Source organism: Lathyrus oleraceus, chromosome 6, assembly GCF_024323335.1.
Source record: "Lathyrus oleraceus cultivar Zhongwan6 chromosome 6, CAAS_Psat_ZW6_1.0, whole genome shotgun sequence".
In the NCBI taxonomy this organism is placed as follows: Eukaryota; Viridiplantae; Streptophyta; class Magnoliopsida; order Fabales; family Fabaceae; genus Lathyrus; species Lathyrus oleraceus.
The window spans coordinates 416467819-416491539 of NC_066584.1; the positions used below are offsets into that span (position 1 = coordinate 416467819).

Sequence of the window (23721 nt, forward strand, 5' to 3'; positions counted from 1 at the left end):
TTCATCAATTCTGGTTTCTAGAGCCTTGTTGGAAGAAGAAACATGAATCTCATTCACACCTTTTGCTTGGACCACAAAATTATCCCTTGTTATGAACTGTTGGGAGTTAAGTGACATGTTCCCAATCAAGGAATTGACAACAATAGGATATTCAATACACAAAGCATTATAATCAACATCAGGGACAACAAGTTCTCTCAGAGTTCTTTGGTCAGCCATGTTAAACTTAATAGAAAAGAAAAAAATCAACAAAATAATGAGAAAACACAACTAACTCAGCAGTGCAACAACAAATAGGAAAATACCGACAATGTCCCTATTAAGTAAAATCAATTGAAATACAAAAAAAACGATTAAAATAAAATAAAAAAAATAAAAAAATACGAAAATTAATCTAATAACGTCAATTAAGATTTTTGAGAATTTTTGCGGAATTTTCTGAAACTAAAAAAACAAAAAATAAATCATAAAAAATAGAAAAATAAGGAATTTCGATTTTTTAGGGCGGCTTCCACTATTTAGTTCCTAAATAGAGGTCTTCGATCCTTAATTTTTTCCTAATGAATCGACAAAGAATCGGAATAATCTGAGGCAATTTGTTTAAAAACAGAATTTTTTTTTATCCTAAACCGCAAAAAGACCAATATGCAAGAAACTTAGGGCAAACAAAATACTAAAACACCTATGACTATAATAATAGTTAGACTATAATAATGGTTAAAATCTACAAGAGTCCCCGGCAACGGCGCCAATTTGATCCGCTGTCGCACACGGGTCAAAAACGAGTAATAAAATATAGTAAACGGGAAGCGACACCTCGAGTATCGTATCACAAGGATTCTTGTATTATTCTTAACCTAATGAAATCGATTTAAGGGGGTTTATGTTTTTGTGGTCGATTTAGAAAACAAAGCAAAAATTTGATTAAAATAAGCGATTACAAAATAAGTCAATCTACTATTTTCGGTTTCTGGCTAATCATTGGTTTTTACCTACCAATTCCCTAAGCGGCTTCGATCTCTATTCGATTCAAATTCGATTGAAAAGCGCAATAGATATATGACAGATTTATATTCCTATATTCCGAATTAAGCAAACGGATAAATACAATTGTGAATTAAGCAAACACGATTTACAAACGCAATTTAACGACAAAGCGACGAAAACGGCGATTAATAGTTAGGAGTGCAATCATACGAATTTAATCAAAACCATTCTATAAAATACAGATTAAGCAAATGAAATTTCATAGAATAGTATTGAAAGAGAACGAAATTAAATTGATAGAATAAAAACCTCAAAGCCTTGGAAATTCGGTTACAGCAGATTGACTCTAGGAGATTAGTTCCTCTTCATGATCGTACAAAAGCAAAAATTTATCGTCAATAATGTGTATTTTCTACAGTACCGCGGCTGCCCTTTTAAACAAAATAAGGGTTTCACTAATAATTCAAACTGGGTCAGAAAACCTAAATTCGGCCCAACAAATGGTCCAAAAGAAAATATTTCCTAAAGTACGAAACTTCAACGAATTAATTGAGACGTCTTCACTCCGAATCAGCTTTTGGCTTCAACATAAAAGTTGTAGCTCTTTCTCTTAGCTTTCCAACGCCTAGTAGCACGCCTCGATCCGATACTCCTAGCTCCAGTTATGAATTTATTCGTGCAGACTGCTAATGCTGAAAATAAACTGCGAAAAACAAATAAGTGTAAAAATAAGATGAATTATAAAAACACATTAAAAGGGAAAAATAACCAAACTAAAACATGAAAATGCATAAGTATAAATATAGAAGAATATGCATCAAAATGCACTGATCACGCATGAATTTAGAGATATCACCACGGTCCTTTGATGGACCATAGTAATTGTGACGTTGTTGTATGTACTTTTCGTAGTAGTGTGTAATAGAGATGTACACTAGTTTTATACTGGTTCACCATATTCGTCTTTACTTTGCGCTTAGTCGAGAGAGAGAGAGAGAGATTGTAAATTAGTTTTATATTAGTTCACCATATTCGTCTTTACTTTGCGCTTAGTCCAGTCTTCAATGGTGAACCACTAAAAATTAGTTAGGTCTTCCATTATTTTGAAAATTAATATACATAGTTTTTTGTACAACAGATAATCAAGACAACAATGAACATTTCAAGCTAATAAATGCTTAAGGCAACACATGTCTAAATATAGATTTCTCTTATGTTGTAGCAGGAAACTCAAAACTGATGAGTTCACAAGATCTTTACTTTATCGTGAGCCAATTATCTTGCTAGACCCAAACCTATACTCCAAGCTTTTGTTTCTCGACAATTTTCATTAATCCTATCAATTCTTTGTTTGATCCTTTGTTCCACTCAAGGATCTTGGAAAAACTCTCAACTTCATTCCAGAACTACCTTCACTTGGTACTATTGAAGACTTCAATTGAGCATAAAGTAATATTTTCTTTGCTAAAAAGTCAGCTCCAAGCACCATAATCACAATATCGGATCTTCAACTTGATACACACAAAAAGCTTCACAAAAAATATTAGATTCCCTAATATACTTTGTATATACCTCTCACATTCAATCTTTAGAGTTAAGTACCACAACAATGGGGTTTCTTGGTTCAAGGTTGAAGATGATTGAATATCTTAAAGAAACTCACACAACTTCTAAACAGATCTAACTCAACCAACACTATGAAATTTTTATATAGGCTTGACTTAAAATAAAATGTGTGAAAGAAGAGCAATCGAGGTTTTCTAGATTTGTAAAAGTATGGTTTTATATTATTTCCAATTGTTGAATACCATTTAGTATCAACCATCTATCATGTTTTAACTATGGAGAGAATGACAAAAATAATTTATATAGATGCTAGAGGTAAGGCACAAAGTATGTGCAAAAATAAACAAATCAAGTACTTATGATTTGAATCTAATGAAAGAATGACTTGAATCAATGTGATAAAATCAAGAAATAGCTTCTTTGATTTGGATGAGAATTTGATAACTGTGATTTGAATCAATCAATCACATAATTTAAATCATAGTTTATTTTTAAAATTTTGTTTAATCATAATTCGAATCATACAATGTTTTGATTCGCATCAAGGTGGTTAGTGATTTCAGTCAAACACTTCCTTAATTCAAATTATTAAGACAATCTTAAAACCCATATTTTAAATTAAATTATTAATTTAAATAATCAATATATTTGATTCGAATGAAACTTCCAAAAACTCTATTTTAACTTTCTAATGTGATTAAAGACTTTGAACAACTTGTTTAAGTTTAAAAAAATTGATAATGAATGCAATTCTAATTGAGTGTAAGGAATAACTCGTAAAATTTATTTAAAAAAAAATTACAACTAATATTCATTTTCTTTTCGCTCACCACTTGTCGGAACATCCTACATCGCGCCTTCTCTACTGCACCCTGAATCTATGACAATATATAAAAGAAAAGTTGGTTTTGATGTAGCCTTCTATCAATTTTACCCTTAAATAATTTAGATAATAACTTCTAATAATTTCTATTGAAATCACTATTATCATCTTTCACATAATTTTATACTATTAACTTCTTATATAATTTTCAATTAAAATTAATATTAAATAAAATAATAACATATATATTTTCACGTATGTTTATTAAAAAAATGGAAAGACGAGAACAGGATGTCCATTCCATCTGGACGCTAATATTTTTAGTGACAACATAATATCCAATTTCATATCGTTGCTCTTAAATGAAAAAATTAGAAAAATGTTTCATAAGCACCCGTTGCCCTTAAATGAAAAAAATAGAAAAATGTTTCATAAACACCCCCACTTTATTCCTTGACCTATTGTACATCCACTTCTATTTCAAAGTTTAAAAGAAAATAAAAAATAAAACAGCAACTATTCCCCATGTTTAAGCAACATAGAAAGGTGTATAATGGATGTGTGGAATATAAAGGACTTACATGTATAAATATCCAAAAAAAAATTATTCCATTTTATAGAGATTGGTTGAATGAACGATGGACAGATCGACATCCTTTTTCGTATTTTTTCATAACAAATAATTTCAATTATAATTAAAAAGCATTCACAACAACATAGAATAGTGTAACTACTAGCCGCCTAAAAAATTCAACTACTAGCTTATACTATTAACAAAGAATGCATTTATTTATAAAAAAAATTCAATTAGTTAACAATATTCATAATGTCGGCTTATTATTATCAATATTAAAAAATAAAAAATGCAAATAGATGCACTTAAAATATTGTCTTAACAACTTTCTTCAAAGTACCATTTGTCTAATCAGACAAAAGATGGGGTGAGGACGATTTCTATATTGTTTACCTCTAAATTCAACTTCTTGATAAATTATTGATCTTCAGAGAGGATAAATAATTAAAATTTAAACATGTTTTAAATAAAATTGGAATTCTTCTTGAACTCTAATAAAAAATAACATATTATGAAATAATAAAGTAAAACAATCTAAAAAAAAATTAAATATAATTTTCATATAATAAGTTATAAATTAATAGAAATGCATTTTTCAATAATCAAACAATTAATATAAAAATCATCAAAATTTAATAATAAATTATAAATCGATAGTTCAAACTGCCATCACATTAATCATGTAAATAATAATTTTCTACATTTGAAACTTTAGTTAAAATAAATCACTTAACCAATAATATTTTTCTTTATTATTTATTGAAAATGTTAACCTAAAGTAGATAAGTTGCCAACACCAATTTTAAAATAAATGTGGCGGGTTTGGAAACATGTTTGAGATTGGTATCGCTACACTCATCGTCTCTCATGTCCTCGTCTTTTAAAATCAAGGAAAATTCAAACTCAAATTTAATTAAAGTTAATTTTTCTCTCAAACTCAAGGTAAATTTAGGCGGATCCCAATGAGTACGAGCTATGATGCTATACTCAAGTGTGACATTTTGAAAAGTACGCTTTTCATTTTCTATATCTTTTAAATATTTATTAATATTTAATTATTTGTAAATTGTCATATCTTATCCTATCATTAGTATAAAAAATAGGTAAAAGGAGGCAAAAATAATTGATTTAGTTGATCAATTCATAAAGATTAAAAAATTGTATAGATAAAATAATATATTTTTAAAAAATATAATTATTATATATTTGTATATTCATCAGTATTATAAATGTAATGTGGAAGTATGCCTCAAAATCTTAAGTGATTAAGAGAGAAAAAACGTGTTTCGAGATTGTTTGAAATCAAAACCACAAAAAATAGTAGGGAAGTCGACTAAGGTGCCAAAGCTATATAACAGAGGTCTAATGGGTTGCAGTCGGTGGTGTTAGTATGGCGTCAGAGGAGACCCAAGAGCAATTAGGCGGTGGTCCAGATAGCGGGTCAGAAGTCGACGATGGAAATGCATAATGACACTAGAACTGGGGGCAACAATGTGCAACGTCGACAAAACGATTTTGAATTGTGAAAATTGAAGATGCAAACAATCTTAACTCAACAAAATTATGTTGAAGCACTGAAGGTTTAGACATTGATGCATGCATGACTAACAAAAGAAGAAAAGATCGGGATGTAGATAAAGGCAGGAGTACCATTATCTTATGCCAAGTGAGTAAAATTCTAAGGAAAGTCGTAAGGGAGAAGATTGCGGCTTCAAAGAGGGAAACAAGCACAACCAAAAGTCCTAAGTGATTTGTAATTTGGTATGAATTTATAGAAGACATGGTAAGGAAAAGAATTTTTTTGCAGAGTAGAGGTAGGGAATTTGTTTATGAAATAAACTGCTGCAATGAAGCTAATATTGAACAGGGAGACTAATATGAGCAAGAAATGTTAATCTCATTTCTACTATGCTCATATGCTTTATTTCCACGGTACCATTTTGGAGGGAGGGAGGTGGACATGTAAACCTATGACTTATTCCTAATTTGTTGAGGTATTTGGTAAATAATCAGAACTTTCCCTCAAAATAAATTGAACCGCTTTATTTTTGGTACGGTCTGAACATTTACGTGTCCAATAATTCCCCTCAAAATAAATTCCGCTATGATGATACCCTAAGTGAAGGTGAGCATACGAAGACATCCTAAGAGAAGGTGTTGATTATTGTTACTATCTGTTAAAGTGTTACAGGTCATGTATGTTCGGATTTGAGAATGTGTGACATCCTATTTGATCGTTTGAATACTCTGTTTTAATGTATATTCATGCGCGGGGCAAATAAGGTGTCACATAGTTGGTATCATAGCAGGTTTGTCCGTTAGGGCAGGTTATTTTACTCTTGATTGTTCCCTGGTATGCGACATGTGTGTGAAACATTGTTGGTACTCGTTTGTTTTTTCTAAACGTTTGTCTGTAGGATCAGATTGAAACAAGTGGGGGAGAAGCTTTTGCTTCTCTGAGATATTTCATGTGTGGATGATTGATTCAACATGTTGCCGATTGCAAGAGTGCAAATTATTGGACAAGTAAATGTTATTTCCTGAGTTAGATGCAAGTGACGAGTTGTTTGTGTCTGCTAAGCAAGTTGATGAGTTCATGAAGGACGAGGCTGAAGTGTTTATGACATTAGCTTTCATGAAGGCTGAAACTAAAGTTGTGATTGCTGAGTTACCAGTGGTGTGTGATTTTCCATAAGTGTTTCACGAAGAAATTAGTGATTTGCCTCTAGAGCGCGAGGTTCAGTTTGCTATAGATTTTCTACCATGTACGAGTGTGATGTTAATTCCTCCTTATCGAATGCCTGCTTTAGATATGAGTGAGCTGAAGAAACAATTAGAGGATTTTCTTGTAAAGAAGTTTGTTCGTCTGAGTGTTTCACTGTGGGTTGCGTCGGTGTTGTTAGTGAAGAAGAAGGACGATAGTATGAGACTATGTGTTGACTATCGATAACTGAATAAGGTGACTATCAAGAACAACTATCCACTTCCTAGGATTGATGATTTGATGGATCAATTGGTAGGTGCTTGTGTGTTTAGCAAGATAGATTTGCGTTTGGGTTATCATCAAATTCGTGTGAAGCCTGAAGATATTCCAAAAACTGCTTTTAGGATGAGGTATGCATATTACGATTATTCGGTAATTCCTTTTGGTGTATCTAATGCACCTGGAGTGTTCATGGAATACATGAATATAATCTTTCATTTGTATTTAGATAAGTTTGTGGTTGTGATCATCGTCGACATCCTAATTTATTCGAAGACAGATAAAGAGCATGCAGATCATCTGAGGTTGGTATTAGAGGTTTTTCAAGAGAAGAAGTTATATGCAAAATTGTTTACGTGCGAGTTTTGGTTGAAGGAAATGAGTTTCCTTGGTTATGTGATTTCTAGTGAAGGGATTGTTGTTGATCCTTCAAAGGTTAATGCTGTGCTATAGTGGGAGATTCTGAAGTTTGTTACTGAAAATTGAAGTTTTCTTGGGTTGGGTGGTTATTATCACAAGTTTAATGAAGGTTTTTCTAAGTTAGTTTTTCCGTTAATGCAACTAACGAGAAAAGGTCGGGATTTTGGTTGGGATGCCTTGTGCGAAGAAAGTTTCCAAGAGCTCAAGAAGAAGTTGACGTCGGCTCTTGTTCTAATTTTATCGAGTACGACTGAGTCTTTTATTGTGTATTTTGATGCTTCTATAATAGGACTTAGAGGCGTGTTGATGCAGGATCGGTAGGTTGTAGCTTATGCTTTAAGGCAACTCAAAGTGCATGAGAGAAATTATCCTACACGTGATCATGAGTTGGAAGAAATGGTATTCATGTTGAATATTTTGAGGCACTATCTGTTCCAGATTCGAGGTGTACAGTGATCACAAGAGTTTGAAATATTTATTCGATCAGAAAAAATTGAATATGAGGCAAAGGATATGCCTCGAGTTTTTGAAAGGTTATGATTTTGGCTTGAGTTACCATCCTGATAATGCTAATGTTTCAGCTAACGCATTGAGTAATAAGTCTTTACATATGTCAATATTGGTGGTTCAAGAGTTAGAGTTGGTCGAGCCATTCAGAGACATGAGTTTGGTTTCTGAAGTCACGCTGCGGAGTATGAAGTTTGGTATGTTGAAGCTTACCAATGGCATTCTCAAAAAATTAAAGAAGATAAGAAGGTGGAGTTAAGATTGATTGATCGGTTGACTTTAATCAATTAAGATCAAAGGGTGATTTCAGAATCGACGAGAATGGAATGATAAGATTTTGAGACCGCGAGTGTGTTTCGAATATGCCAGAGCTTAAGAAAATTATTGATGATGAAGGTCACAAAAGTGGCATGAGTATTAATCCCAATGCTACTAAGGTGTATTAAGACTCGAGGAGAATCTTTTTGTGGCCACAAATGAAGAAAGAGGTTGCTAGTTTGTGTATGCATGTTTGACTTATAAGAAGTCAAAGTTGGAGCATCAGAAGCCGCTGGGTTTGATGCAGACGTTGTCTACTCCAAAGTGGAAATAGGGAAGCATTTCAATGTATTTTTTGTCTGGTTTTCCGAGGAAAACGAAAGTTTGTGATACGACTTGGGTCGTCGTCGATAGGTTGACTAAATCGGCTTATTTCCTTTCGATGAGACTTAATTGTCCATTGGAGAAACTAGAAGAGATGTATATTGAGAGGATTTCCAGTCTACATGGTATTCCTTCCAGTATCATATCTGATAGAGATCCGAGATTTACTTCAAGGTTCTGGTAGAGCTTGCATAAAGCGTTAGGTACGAAGTTGAGATTGAGTTCTTCTTATCACCCACAGACAGATGGTCATACGGACATGACTAATCAATCCTTAGAAGACTTGTTGATAGCTTATGTGCTCGAGAAGGGAGGTGCTTGGGATGGATTTTTGTTGTTGATAGAGTTAAACACAACAACGGTTTCCATTCGGGTATCAGAATGACGCCATTTGAGACGTTGTATGGTAGAAGGTGTATGACATATTTGTGTTGGTATGAATCGGGAGAGAGTGTTGTAGTTGGGCCTGAGAATATCCAATAGATAACAGAGAAGATTAAAGTGATTCAAGAGAAGATGAGAGCTTCACAGAATCTCCAGAAGAGTAACCATGATAAGAGAAGGAAAGCACTTGAGTTCTAAGAGGGCGATAATGTGTTTCTTAGAGTTACTCCCATAACTAGTGTTGGTCGATATTTGAAGTCTTGAAAGCTCACTCTACATATCATTGGTATATGCCAAATTTTGTAGAGGATATGAGAGGTGGCCTATCAGATTGTTTTACCACTGTTGCTTCCTAATCTTCATGATGTATTTCACGTGTCTCAGTTGAGGAGATACATTCTGAATTCGTCCCATGTTATCCAAGTGAATGATTTATAAGTGAGAGATAATTTGACTGTTGAGGCATCACCCATGCAGATAAAGGATCAAAAAGTGAAGCAGTTGTGGGGTAAAGAGATTACCTTAGTGAAGGTAGCTTGTGGAGGACCTGTTGAAGGAAACGTGACTTGGGAGCTAGGGAGCCATATGAGGGAGTCATATCCGACTCTATTTACTTAAGTTAATTTTTTAGGACGAAAATTCTTTAAGTGGATGAGAGTTGTAACACCCTAACTCTTGACTTACCGAATTATTTGAATTATTAAGTTTTGCATATTTATTTTATCGTGAGTGATTAATTAAATATAGGAGTGGATGTGTGTACCCTTGATTTAATGGTATAGAGATAGTTTGGTGATGAGTAGAAGTGGGCCAAAACTACTAGAAATTATTTTAGTAATAATAATCTACTAGATTTAACTAATTAAAAGGAAAAAAGAACTTTTGGGGGTGAAAGTGAGAATTGAGGAAAAATTAATGGGAGGAAGGAGCAATTATTTTGTTAATAAGGAATAAAAATATAATTAAGAGTTATTTTTATCTAACTATATATTATAATGAGAGAAGCCTAAGAATATCCTATTTTGTACGTAGAAACTAGAGAAAAGAGAAAGAGACCAAAGGGCTAAGAAAAGGAAGATACTTGGAGTCGACAAGAAGAAGTTTTACCAGAAATCAGAATTTTGCTGCTATGAGTATCCAGTAAGGGGGGAGAATAACTTTCAATATGGATTATGCATGAAGGATAGGATAGAGGAGTCCTTAACCTCTAATAGGGTGTATGTTATGGATGAATTCTGATTGTATGATGAAAATTATTTGTAATAATTGATGAATTCATGCACTATTCATGACTGATTTTTCTGTTTTGATACTTGATGTTTTTCCACCATTGTTGCATTGTCGAAGGTTTTCCAAATTAATGATTTTCATGAAAATAATGGATTTATGTGTTAAATTGGGGTTTAATCATGGGATAATCGTAGTATGTCTAATTCTGAGCGTCTGATTTTTCACGAAATCAAAATCGGATTTCCGAAGGTCCTCTAATGGTGAAAAATGCATTATGGTTTTTATATGTCTCTACGTTAGCGCTTAGCGAGGGAAGCGTCGCCTAGCGAGCCATCGATTAGCGAGGGAGGTCTTCACGTAGCAAGACATTCCAACGATGAAATTCTTCTATTTTTGTTTTTATCATAACTTGAGTTTCGTAACACGAAATGAGACGGGGTTTGAAGTGTTGGAAAGCTGACAAGAATTACTATCATTTGGTAATAATTTCAAAGGTCGAATATGTTGTGATAACATGAGTAATTGATGAGAATGATTATTAAAAATAATTTGGTCGAGTAAATGTCGAGTTGTGCAAGTTTGAGGAATATGTTTTATGAGTTGTGGAAATGTTTGAATATATTGATTGTGATTTCTCACCCCTTTGTTGTTATTGTGGTATGTGCTCCTCTTCGGGGTACAAATAAGCAGGTAACTGAGTAGCTGCTTAGAGTTGAGGATGACATGAGGTTGTTTCTTCTTTTTCTTTATGCGTTTAATATATGTGCTCTAATATGTAACACTGGGAAACGTTTACAAATTTTTGTCCAATCTTTCGTTAGAGAGTTGTTGTATACTCTCATGGTTGAGGTTTTGAAGAGATTGCATTTATTATTTCTTTTATGTTTTAAAGTCTTTAAAATTAAATGATTTATTTATTGCATGCTTTGTTGATGAAAAATTCCGCTACGATGATACCCTAAGTGAAGGTGAGCATGCGAAGACACCCTAAGAGAAGGTGTTGATTATTGTTACTACCTGTTAAAGTGTTACATGTCATGTATGTTCGGATTTGAGAAAGTGTGACATCATATTTTATTGTTTGAATACTCTGATTTTAATGTATATTCATGTGCGGGGGAAATAAGGTGTCTCATTGTTGGTATCAGAGTTGGTTTGTCCGTCCGGGCAGGTTGTTGTACTCTTGATTGTTCCTTAATAGGAGACATGTGTGTGAAACATTGTTGCTACTCGTTAATTTTTTTAATCGCTCATATGTAGGATCAGATTAAAATAAATTGGGGGATAAGATTTTGTTTCTCTGAGATATTTCATGTGTGGATGATTGTTTCAGCGTGCCGCTTATTGCTAGAGTGCAAATTATTGGACAAGTAAATGTCATTTCCTGAGTTGGATGCAATTAACAAGTAGTTTGTATCTGCTAAGCAAGTCGATAAGTTCGTGAAGGACGAGGCTAAAGTGTTTATGATATTAGCTTCCATGAAGGCTAGAAGTAAAGTTGTCATTGGTGAGTTATCAATGGTGTGTGATTTTCCAAAAGTGTTTCCTGAAAACATCAGTGATTTGCCTTCAGAGCGCGAGATTCAGTTTGCTATAGATTTGGTACCAGGTATGACTCTGGTGTCAATGGCTCCTTATCAAATGTCTACTTCAGAGTTGAGTGAGTTGAAGAAGAAATTAGAGGATTTTCTTGAAAAAAAGTTTGTTCGTCTGAGTGTGTTTCGACGTGGGTTGAGTCAGTGTTGTTAGTGAAAAAGAAAGATGGTAGTATGAGGCTATGTGTTGACTACCGACAACTGAATAAAGTGACTATCAATAAAGAGTATACACTTCCAAGGATTGATGATTTGATGGATCAATTGGTAGGTTCTTGTGTGTTTAGCAAGATAGATTTGCATTCAGGTTATCATCAGATTTGTGTGAAGCCTGAAGATATTCCAAAAACTGCTTTCAGGACGAGGTATGAACATTACGATTATTTGGTAATGTCGTTTGGTGTATCTAATGCGCCTGGAGTGTTCATGGAATACGTGAATATAATATTTCATTTATATTTAGACAAGTTTATGGTTGTGTTCATCGCCAACATCCTGATTTATTCGAAGACAGATAAAGAACATGCATATCATATGAGGTTGGTATTAGAGATTTTGCAAGAGAAGATGTTATATGCTAAATTGTCTAAGTGCGAGTTTTGGTTGAAGGAAGTGAGTTTCCTTGGTCATGTGATTTCTAGAAAAGGGATTATTGTTGATCCTTCAAAGATTTATGTTGTGCTACAGTGGGAGACTCTGAAGTTTGTTACTGAAATTCAAAGTTTTCTTGGGTTGGCTGGTTATTATCGCAGGTTTAATGAAGTTTTTTCTAAGTTAGCTTTTCCGTTAACGCAATTAATAAAGAAAGGTTAGGATTTTGTATGGGATGCTTTGTGTGGAGAAAGTTTCCAAGATCTCAAGAAGAAGTTGACATCGGCTCTTGTTCTGATTTTGCCGAGTTCGACTAAGTCTTTTATTGTGTATTATGATGCTTCTATAATGGAACTTGGAGGCATGTCGATGCAGAATAGGCAGGTTATAGCTTATGCTTCAAGGAAACTCAAAATGTAATAGAGGAATTATCATACACGACTACACTTGATCTTGAGTTGGAAACAATGGTATTCATGTTGAAGATTTTGAGGCACTATCTGTTTTGCTCCATATTTGAGGTGTATAGTCATCACAAGAGTTTGAAATATTTATTTGGTCAGGAAGAATTGAATATGAGGCAAAGGATATGGCTCGAGTGTTTGAAAGATTATAATTTTGGCTTGAGTTACCATCCGGGTAAGGCTAATGTTGCAGTTGAAGCATTGAGCAATAAGTCTTTGCATGTATAAATATTGGTGGTACGAGAGTTAGAGTTGATTGAGAAATTCAGAGACATGAGTTTGGTTTCTGAAGTCACGCCACAGAGTGTGAATTTAGGTATATTGAAGCTTACCAATGGTATGCTCGAAGAAATTAAAGAAGGTCAGAAGGTGAACTTAAAATTGATTGATCGGTTGACTTTAATCAATTAAGGTGAATAGGTGATTTCATAATCGATGAGAATAAAGTGATAAGATTTTGAGACCATGAGTGTGTTCCATATTTTCCAGAGCTTAAAAAGAGTATTGATGATGAAGGTCACAGAAGTCTCATGAGTATTCATCCCAGTGCTACTAAGGTGTATCAAGACTTGAAGAAAATATTTGTGATCACAAATGAAGAAGGATGCTGCTAGTTTGTGTATGCGTGTTTGACTTGTCGGAAGTCAAAATTGGAGCATCAGAAGTCGATGGGTTTAATGCAGACGTTGTCTATTCCAAAGTGGAAATGGGACAGCATTTCAATGGATTTTTTGTCTGGTTTCTGAGGAAAACAAAAGGTTATTATACAATTTAGGTCTTCATCGATAGGTTAACTAAATTGACTCATATCCTTTCGGTGAAAGTTAATTATCCATTGGAGAAACTAGAAGAGATGTATATTAAGAGAATTGTCAGTCTGCATGGTATTCCTTCCAATATCATATCTGATAGAGATCCAAGATTTACTTCAAGGTTCTGGTAGAGCTTGTAGAAAATGTAGGGTACAGATAAGACTATCCAATCCTTAGAAGACTTGTTGAGAGCTTGCGTGGTCGAGAAGGGAGTTTCTTGGGATAGATTTTTTCTCTTGATAGAGTTTACCTACAACAATAATTTCCATTCTAGTATCAGAATGACACCAGTTGAGACGTTGTATGATATAAGGTGCATTACACCTTTGTGTTGGTATGAATCGGGAGATAGTGTTGTAGTTGGGTCTGAGAATGTCCAACAAATAACAGAGAATATTCAAGTGATTCAACAGAGAAGATTCGTAGAGTCGCCAGAAGAGTTACCATGATAAGAGGAGGAAAGCACTTGAGTTCCAAGAGGGGAGATCATGTGTTTCTTAGAGTTACTCTGATAACTAGTGTTGGTCGAGCTTTGAAGTCTCGAAAGCTAACTCCATATATTATTGGTCCATACCAGATTTTATAGAGGATATGAGAGGTGTCCTATCAGATTGATTTACCACCATCGCTTGCTAATCTTCATGATGTATTTCACGTGTCTCGATTGAGGATATACATTCTGAATCAGATTTTAAAGTGAAGATTAATTGTAACACCCTAATTCTTGATTTACCGAATTATTTGAATTATTATGTTTTGCGTATTTATTTAATTGTGAGTGATTAATTAAATATAGGAGTGATAATGTATACCCTTAAGTTAAGGGTATAGAGATAGTTGTAGGTGATGAGTAGAAGTGGGAATTACTATAAATTATTTTAGTAATAATAATCTACTAGATTTAATTAGTTAAAAGGAAAATAGAGCTTTTGGGGTGAAAGTGAGAATTGAGGAAAAATTAATGGGAGGAAGGAGCAATTATTTTGTTAGTAGGGAAAAAATATATAATTAAGAGTTATTTTTCCCTATCTATATATTATAATGAGCTAAACCTAGGAATAACATATTTTGTACATAGAAATTAGAGAAAAGATAAAGAGACCAAAAGGCTAAGAAAAAGAAGAGACTTGGATTGGGCAAGAAGAAGTTCTTCGCGTAACGAGACACTCTAGCGACGAAATTCTTCTATTGGAAAGCAAACAAGAACTACTATAAATTGGTGATAATTTCAGAGGATGAATGTGTTGTGATAACATGAAAAATTGATGAGAATGATTATTAAAAATTATTAGATCGAGTAAATGTCGAGTTGTCTGAGTTTGAGGAATTTGTTTTATGAGTTGTGGAAATGTTTGAATATATTGCAATGACGAGATATTAAGCATTGAGAATAAGTATGAAATATGGGAATATTGTGAATATGAATTATTTTGAGTTGTGTTTGTTGTATTTTTGCATGTGTGAAATATAATTCTGTTGAGATGAATTATTATCATGCTTGTGTTTCACTCTGAGTTGTCAATGCATTTATGTTAGGATCAGAGAGGGATTTTAACACATTTATTTGATGATATGATTATGCATCATAAGAGTTATGTCAAGAGGCATGTTTTCTAGTTTAGAAAGGGGATTAGTGGTTTGTCCCAAGCTCAGAGAGGGGACTCGGATTCACAGAGATTGGAACCCGGTTCATTTGAAGAACCAAATGTTAAGTTGGTACCAAATGCATATGCATAAAGTTTCATAGTTGAGTCGTGTTGCATAATGAATTATATGCATTTTATTGAGTTGTGAATGATTGATGAGTTTAAGTGTGATGGTGTATCGTGATATACTATGAATGATATTGTATAGATATCCTACCTTGAAGTATAATGTCTGCTATTATTGATTGTGATTTCTCACACCTTTGTTTCGTTGTTATGGTATGTGCTCCTCTTCGGAGTACATATAAGCAAGTAACTGAGTAGATGCTTAGAGTGGAGGATGGCATGAGGCAGCTTCTTCTTTTTCTTTTTGCGTTTAGTTTATGTGCTATGATATGTAACACTGGGAAACATTTGCGAGTTTTTATCCAATTTTTCGTTAGAGAGTTGTTGTATACTCTCATGGTTGATATTTTGAGGTTTTAAAGAGATTGGCTTTATGATTTCATTTATGTTATAAAGTCTTTGAAATTAAATGATTTATTGATTGCATGTTTTGTTGATGAGAAATTCCATTGCGATGATACCCTAAGTGAAAGTGAGCATGTGAAGACACCATAAGAGAATACTTTGATAACAAGATTTACAAAATTCAACACAATCTTTATTACTCAGATGTATATTACATATATTTAGAACAATCTTAATAGCTAAAAAATTAGCATGGCCAGTCTAGTATGCCAAAAGGAAAAATTATTGAAACCTAAATTTGGAGTGCTTATACTTGGAGAAATCTTGATTGAATTGACAGTTGGTTGGAGCGAGGATTCCATGGGAGGACTATGAAAGCAGTATAATCCACTAGCATCCAGGAATTCTTCAAGAGTAACCAACTTAAATGCCTAAGGTTTGATAAAACATTTGTTATAATGGAATTCAAAAAACATATTATTGTCTTTAGCAAGTTTTGGCATAGAAATTAGGTTACGTGTTATGCTAGGAACATGTAGAAGATTGTTCAAGTTAAGGATAGAGTTTGGTATTGTGTTAGATTTGATTTTAGCTGAACCTATAGGTATAATTTCTAAACCTTGGCCATTACCTAAAAGAACCTAATGTGATCCATCAAAAGTTTGCTTATGTTGTAAGCAATAATTATAGAAAGTAATATGATGGGATATAGGTGAATCCGCGAACCAAGATTGTGACTCTAAGTGTGGTGGTATGTGAAGATCATCTTGATGTGCCAAGAGAGTTGATGCTTGTGTTGATATTGTGGCTTAACTTTTTTCATCATATCTTGATTGATATGCTTAAGTGTTTGCTTGTGTTCTTTGTTGAGTTGGTTCAAAGGATTCATCATAGCGATGCTAATAATAAATCATTGAGTGTCCTTAATTTCCAAACATCTAACATGTAGGATGACTACCAGAGTTAAAGTTTGTTATGGCTTTTCCCCGACCCCGACCCCTATCATTGTATCCTTTGCCTCGCATTGACTGGTGGACACTTTGAGAGTTGCTTGAGCTATGATGTAAGCAATAATTATAGAAAAGTTTGCTTATGTTGTAAGCAAGAACCTAATGTGATCCATCAAAAGTTTGCTTATATTGTAAGCAATAATCATAGAAAGTAATATGATGGGATGTAGGTGAATCCGCGATCAAGATTGTGACTCTAAGTTTGGTGGTATGTGAAGATCATCTTGATGTGCCAAGAGAGTTGATGCTTGTGTTAATATTGTGGCTTAACTTTTTTCATCATATCTTGATTGATATGCTTAAGTGTTTTCTTGTGTTCTTTGTTGAGTTGGTTCAAAGGATTCATCATAGTGATGCCAATAATCCATCATTGAGTGTCCTTACTTTCCACACATCTAACATGTAGGATGACTACCAGAGTTAAAGTTTGTTATGGCTTTTCCCCGACCCCGACCCCTATCATTGTATCCTTTGCCTTGCATTGACTGGTGGACACTTTGAGAGTTGCTTGAGCTATGATGTAAGCAATAAAGTTTGCTTATGTTGTAAGCAAGAACCTAATGTGATCCATAAAAAGTTTGCTTATGTTGTAATTAATAATTATAGAAAGTAATTTGATGGAATGTAAGTGAATTCGTAAATCAAGATTGTGACTCTAAGTTTGGTGGTATGTGAAGATCATCTTGATGTGCCAAGAGAGTTGATGCTTGTGTTAATATTGTGGCTTAACTTTTTTCATCATATCTTGATTGATATGCTTAAGTGTTTGCTTGTGTTCTTTGTTGAGTTGCTTCAAAGGATTCATCATAGCGATGCCAATAATCAATCATTAAGTGTCCTTACTTTCCACACATCTAACATGTAGGATGACTACCAGAGTTAAAGTTTGTTATGGCTTTTCCCCGACCCCGATCCCTATCATTGTATCCTCTGCCTCGCATTGACTGATGGACACTTTGAGAGTTGCTTGAGCTATGGCTTACTTCATTGTGTGTTTCATGTTTAATGTTGCATTTGTGACTGAAAGCTCTTCACAATACTTGTCTAGTTGCACTTCTTGCATATACAATAGAGCTTCAATTTTACCCTATATCATAATGACAAAGGGGTTGTATTCTTCTAGTAATCCCTGAAGTATAACATAAATCTGGTCTCTTTTAGAGATTAGACCTAATAGTAAGAAGGGAATCAACAATTGCTCGAATTCTTAAGACATATTCTGAAATAGATCGATTTGTCTTTTTCGTGATCATCAATTCTGACCTGAGTTTGTGAACCCTAGCCTTCATCAACATATTGAAATTTTTATGGCTTTGACCCCAGACTTCATATGTGTGATTGCACGATAGAACATGAGGAAGAATTGATTATGAAATTATTGAAATACATGTAAGTAGAGCTTGATCTTAGACTATCCAAGATTTGCATTCCTCTAATTTGATGTTCGCTAAGCGATCTGCTTCAGATTTGAACATTGGGGGAATTTAGGGGTTTGCGACAAATTTATGAAGTTTGTGAGAAAGAATAACCATTTTCAATTTGTTAATTCAAGAGTAGATAATTATTCTCCTGGAGTTTGATTGAGAGTTGTGGTCCAAACATGTTTTGATTTGACGAATTCGGGAAATTGCAGCTTGCGTTTGCGATGTGCGATTTCGACCTTGTGATTCTTGATGTGAATCTGTTACTTCTTCCATGATTTGATCTTCTCTGAAGATTTTTGACGGATAATTATTATAGTATGAGGTTTTGAGAAAAATCATGCATGCAAGATCGAAACTTCTCTAAAACTAAATAATATATGGGGAAAATGCACGAAGAAGAAAGGTGAAACGGCTGAGAGGTGTTGGTGAATCTAGGTGACGATACCATATTGGATGTTTAGCTTAACTTATCTATCAATATTTCCTAAATCATTTTCATTTCATCACATGTGCTATTACATTATACAATTATATATGAATTTTGCACTCCACGGTATTTCAATTACAAGTTCACATCTTTGTAACTAATCTCACAAATTTTATAATAGTCTAAAATTTTTTGAAACTAATTTAATTACTTACATAACATACTTTTAACCAACTATTTAACGTTTACCAGATTAGTTAACCAACTATTCAACGTTCTACATCGTAATAAAACTAAAGATAGTGCTAATTTGTATTTTTGGGACACATGTTAAAAAATTTAGAAATAAAATATTTGTATTGAAGAAAATAATAAATTTATTAATTATAAATATATATTAAATTCAACATACAACTTTTAATAAATTTTTATTATATTTATCTCTTAACCCATGCTCCTGAAAGATAATTTAGCATATTCTATAAGGAAGGAAAAAAAAATTATAAAGGCACCAAGAGAAATACTAGTATTTAGTTATTTTCTCTTTCATATTTTTGTTCATGTATGTAAGTGTGCCTAAACAAATTTTATTTAAACCTATGACCAAGCAAGTGTTTCTCCAATCCCTAAAACACCTAGAGTTTCATATATTATAATAGAATTATTGCATAGAGAAAACAATAATGCAAGGGCATTGACTTTTTCCATTAACAAGTATAAAAAGCAAGTTGAATTCGTGTACATTGCAAGCAAAAGCAACTCATGATGCATAGCACTTTCCAAACTCATTTTTATAATCCTTAAAACAACATGTTAATGTTAACAACTCCTCACATCTTCTCCATCATCATAAGTTGTTGAAAACCCACTTTTCCAACCATAGTTTCTCTCCTCCACCTTCCACCACGTTTTTGCTTTTCTCTTTTCCTATAATCTCTCCATCTTCGAAACTAGATCACAACCTTCATCACAAGCTTTCTCCGATTCCATTCCAACCTTAACAACAACAACAACAACATCATGCAACTTTGATCCAAACTCTAAATCTTCATATATATATATGTTCAACATCCTTAGCTCCTCTTTCTAGCTAACTCTACAAACCTGGGTCCTTCTTTTCCTTCCATTCCTTAGAAACAAATTTATAAAAACCAACCAATTATGTAACTGTACCCTTTTGAACCTTAAATCTCCAACAACAACAAAAAACCAAAAAAAAAATTGTTTTTCTTACATTTGTAAAATTATGTAGTGTTGCTATATTCACTAATCTTTATCCACCTATCTTTTTATTGTTTTTTTTTAAAATTTCACTTAACCAAAAAAAAAAGAAAAAAAAGAATGACGGAATCGGAGACAGGAACGCCAACGGCGGCTTCCGTGCCGCCGACACCGGAAACACCGGGAGGGCCATTATTCTCGTCGGTGAGAATTGATTCACTTGAACGTGAGTCTTTTGCAATGGGGAGGTGCAACATGTGTATGCCGGGTGCTAAAAGCAATGGTTGCATCGGTGTTCGAATTCCGAGTATCTCTCTCACTCAGAAGGTAAACATCTCTCTCTATCTCATCTCTATTTTCGTCAACGAGTTTTGTTAAAAAAAAAATAATATTTATTTTCTCATGCCACCGCCCTTAAATTAATTCGATTTGATTTATTTAACTGTCTCATGTTAGTTATTTATTAAGAAAAAAAAACAGTAAACCTTGACTAAAATTTAATAGATAACATTTTATATAGTAAAAATATAGTTTTATTAACAGTTGGGCTAGCCAAAAATAATTTGGTTGTATTTGATGATTTTTGAGAGTTTGTTTGTATGTTATAATGTGATCAGATATGCATGATTGGGATATCATCATCAAAATAATGCAAAATATGTGTAGTAGTATTCTTTACACGCGTTGTACTATATTCTTTGGACTCTTTAATATTATTTATACTCTTCGCTGTCTTTTTTTTAATATATTAAATAATTAATATTATATTTATTTTAAAATTCTACTCCTTTTGGTTTTTTTAGACGGTTATCCTTTTAATTTTAAATATAAATAAGTAATTAAATATATTTAATTTAAAATTGAATTTAGAATGTTTGAATTTTTATATTTAAGATAAAAAGGTTATTTATCTTGCAAAATCATATGAAATATGTGATATTTGAATCAACATATGTAATCTCTTAATTTAATTTTTTATAAATACATATTGTGAGAAAAATATTACCCTTAAATATAAGTCTATTTTAAAATAATTAAATATATTAATTGATTTGTTAAATAAATATTTAATAAATATTTTTAAATGTCCTAGAATATGAGAAGTTAATATCAAATATTTAATAAATTTATTAAAATTGTGTTTTAGACATATCTATATATAAAATAAACATAGTTAATATACTAAATACTTTTATAATATATATAAAATTAAAAATATTGCTAATTAAAAAAATATGGATATACCATTTTGTTTTTATTTAATTTTAATTATTATTTTGGTGTTTTGTTTTATCTGATTCCCCGAAATAAATTTTACTGTTTTAAATTCAAATGGTTTGGTCTATCTCTAATATTTTGAAACTTAAAATTATTGAAAATGCAATATATTTTTTTTAATGAGATGTTTATATGATAATTTGTCACATTATAAATCATTAAAAATAACTACAAATATGTTTGTTTGACGGATTAATATTACATTTTCATAAATATCTTAATGCCAAAAATATTATTTCATAAATTTGTTTGAAAAAATTATTTGATTTCAAAATGAAAAAAAATTAATTTTTTAAATCGGCATATCAAAATTATAATTAAATATATTATTTAAGACGAAACGAGTACTTTAGTTAAAAATTATCAAATAACAGCTAGATAGAATCCATCTAATCGCGAAGCGTCTCAACGAAAAATTTTAACCCCTAAATTGATCTCAAAATTTTAGGCTAAAAAAACCTCACAAAATTTAATTTAATTATAAATATATAAAATGACAATTATATATATTCTTATAATTATATAGATAAAAAGAGCTCCTTAGATTTTTTATTTTTTATTCAACACAATCACATAAGATTTCTAAGTTCTAGTGAATTTCAATAATTCTATTATTTAATAATTTTTTATTTGTTTATGTTAATGATTAAATACTTTTCATTAATAATAATAATAAGTTAATTATTTATTTACTGGGAAGCATGTATATTATATATAAATTATCTCTAATTTTGGTTTTCAAAGAGTAATATCTTTATTTCGATTCTCAAGCAACAATGTAAAACTATTTTAAAGTACCAGAATAATAATAATAATAAATTATCCACATAAGAATTCTTTTATTTCTATGATTTTAAAGATTACTTCAATTATATTTATCTACATTAAACATATTTAATTTACTATGTTCTTCATAGTTTCATTTATAATTTACTAATATTTTATAACAAATTCCTAAATATTACATTATCTACTTTAATATGATAACCAACATGCAACCCAATAGAATGCGCCACTATTTTGCTGGCTATATATAATTTATTTGTATAATTGTACTGTACTAGAACTATTCTTGAAATGCATTCCTTATTTTAAAATATATTGAAATTAATTGTTGTGAGCAGAGTTATCTTCAGTCTTCACACATTTCAATATAAATTTGTCGGCCTTCAAATATAATTTTAGAGATTGGCTACGGATAAAAAAAACAAAGATGGCTTGGCTTACGAGTACATAATACAAAAATGGAATGTTCTAAATGTAATTAGTATATTTAAAATCATACTAATTTGTATAGTTCTCTTCACAGATTGGAGCAGAGTTTGTAGGAACGTTCATACTGATATATGCAGCAACAGCAGGACCAATAGTGAACAACAAATACAATGGAGCAGAAACACTCATGGGAAATGCAGCTTGTGCTGGTTTAACAGTCATGTTCATTATCCTCTCAATCGGTCATATCTCAGGTGCACATCTCAATCCATCACTCACCATTGCGTTCGCGGCGTTTCGCCATTTTCCATGGGCACATGTTCCCGCCTACATTGCAGCACAAGTCTCTGCGTCGATCTGCGCTTGTTATGCTCTCAAAGTTGTTTATCACCCTTTCCTCTCTGGTGGTGTCACTGTCCCTACTGTTAGCATTGGACAAGCTTTTGCAACTGAGTTTATTATCACTTTCATTCTCTTGTTCGTTGTCACTGCTGTCGCTACTGATACTCGCGCAGTACGTTCGTTCATTCATTCAATCGCTAATTTCTACATTATAGTCTGCAATTCTTGATTATCAAACTAAATTGATTGATTTGTTTTGATTTATGGATTTTGTTTTGGTATATGTAATGCAGGTTGGTGAATTGGCTGGCATTGCTGTTGGAGCTACTGTTTTGCTCAACATTCTCATTTCAGGGTATGGAAACTTTTCTATGACATTATTGATTTGATTTGTATTTGGTTTTCATATTATTATTTGTTCTTGTTTCAATATTGTAAGTAATGTAATAATTCTAGGCCAACAAGTGGAGGTTCGATGAATCCGGTGCGCACCTTAGGTCCAGCCGTTGCAGCAGGAAACTACAAACATATCTGGATATATTTGGTGGCGCCGACGCTTGGTGCGCTTGCTGGTTCTGGAGTTTATACGCTTGTCAAGCTGCGTGACAACGAAGTTGAACCGGTGCAACCGGTTAGAAGCTTCCGTCGCTAGATCTGTCTGTGACACTTCTCTCTACACCCCACTGCTCGTGTTTGAAGCTTCCTGTATAATAGTATATAGTTGAATTGAATAAAATGTGGGGATCTCTATGAAAGTATGTGTGTGAATTTGTGTGTTTTTTGTTTGTGTTATATCTTGTGGATTTTCTAAGGGGCTAGTTATAGCCATGGTTTGTATTATGATTGATGCAACTTATAATGAATAATGTGGTTTGTTGTGTGTAACATTCTTTTTCTTTTGCCTTGCTAGTATTTATTTCTTGAAACTGATATATCATGTGGTATATAGTTCAAGACTATAGAAGGAAATATAAATGTCACAAAATATAAAACGCTATTTGAGAAGAGTTGAGTAAATTCAACACATAAAAGGTAAATTTAGCTATTATTATTCAGTCATATAGACGACTTGAATCCAAGACTTTATTTTGATTGAACCAAGTACTTGC

At 32.6% G+C, this 23721-nt stretch overlaps 1 protein-coding gene across 1 annotated transcript; it reads left to right on the forward strand.

The window, feature by feature from the left end:
• The first annotated feature begins 19282 nt into the window (after positions 1 to 19282).
• On the forward strand, positions 19283 to 23497 carry LOC127096781 (probable aquaporin NIP5-1). The gene is made up of 4 exons (XM_051035324.1): positions 19283 to 20104; positions 22365 to 22784; positions 22906 to 22967; positions 23069 to 23497. The coding sequence occupies exons 1-4, from the start codon at positions 19898 to 19900 to the stop codon at positions 23262 to 23264; spliced, it is 885 nt and encodes a 294-aa protein (XP_050891281.1). The 5' UTR covers positions 19283 to 19897; the 3' UTR covers positions 23265 to 23497.
• The last annotated feature ends 224 nt before the right edge of the window (positions 23498 to 23721 follow it).

What these genes read in the sequence shown, in the direction of transcription:
- LOC127096781 (XM_051035324.1), top strand. Translation starts at nt 19,898, where the DNA reads ATGACGGAATCGGAGACAGGAACGCCAACGGCGGCTTCCGTGCCGCCG. An exon ending in GTATCTCTCTCACTCAGAAG is followed by an intron (nt 20,105 to 22,364) that starts GTAAACATCTCT and finishes TTCTCTTCACAG; the next exon opens with ATTGGAGCAGAGTTTGTAGG. An exon ending in TCGCTACTGATACTCGCGCA is followed by an intron (nt 22,785 to 22,905) that starts GTACGTTCGTTC and finishes TATGTAATGCAG; the next exon opens with GTTGGTGAATTGGCTGGCAT.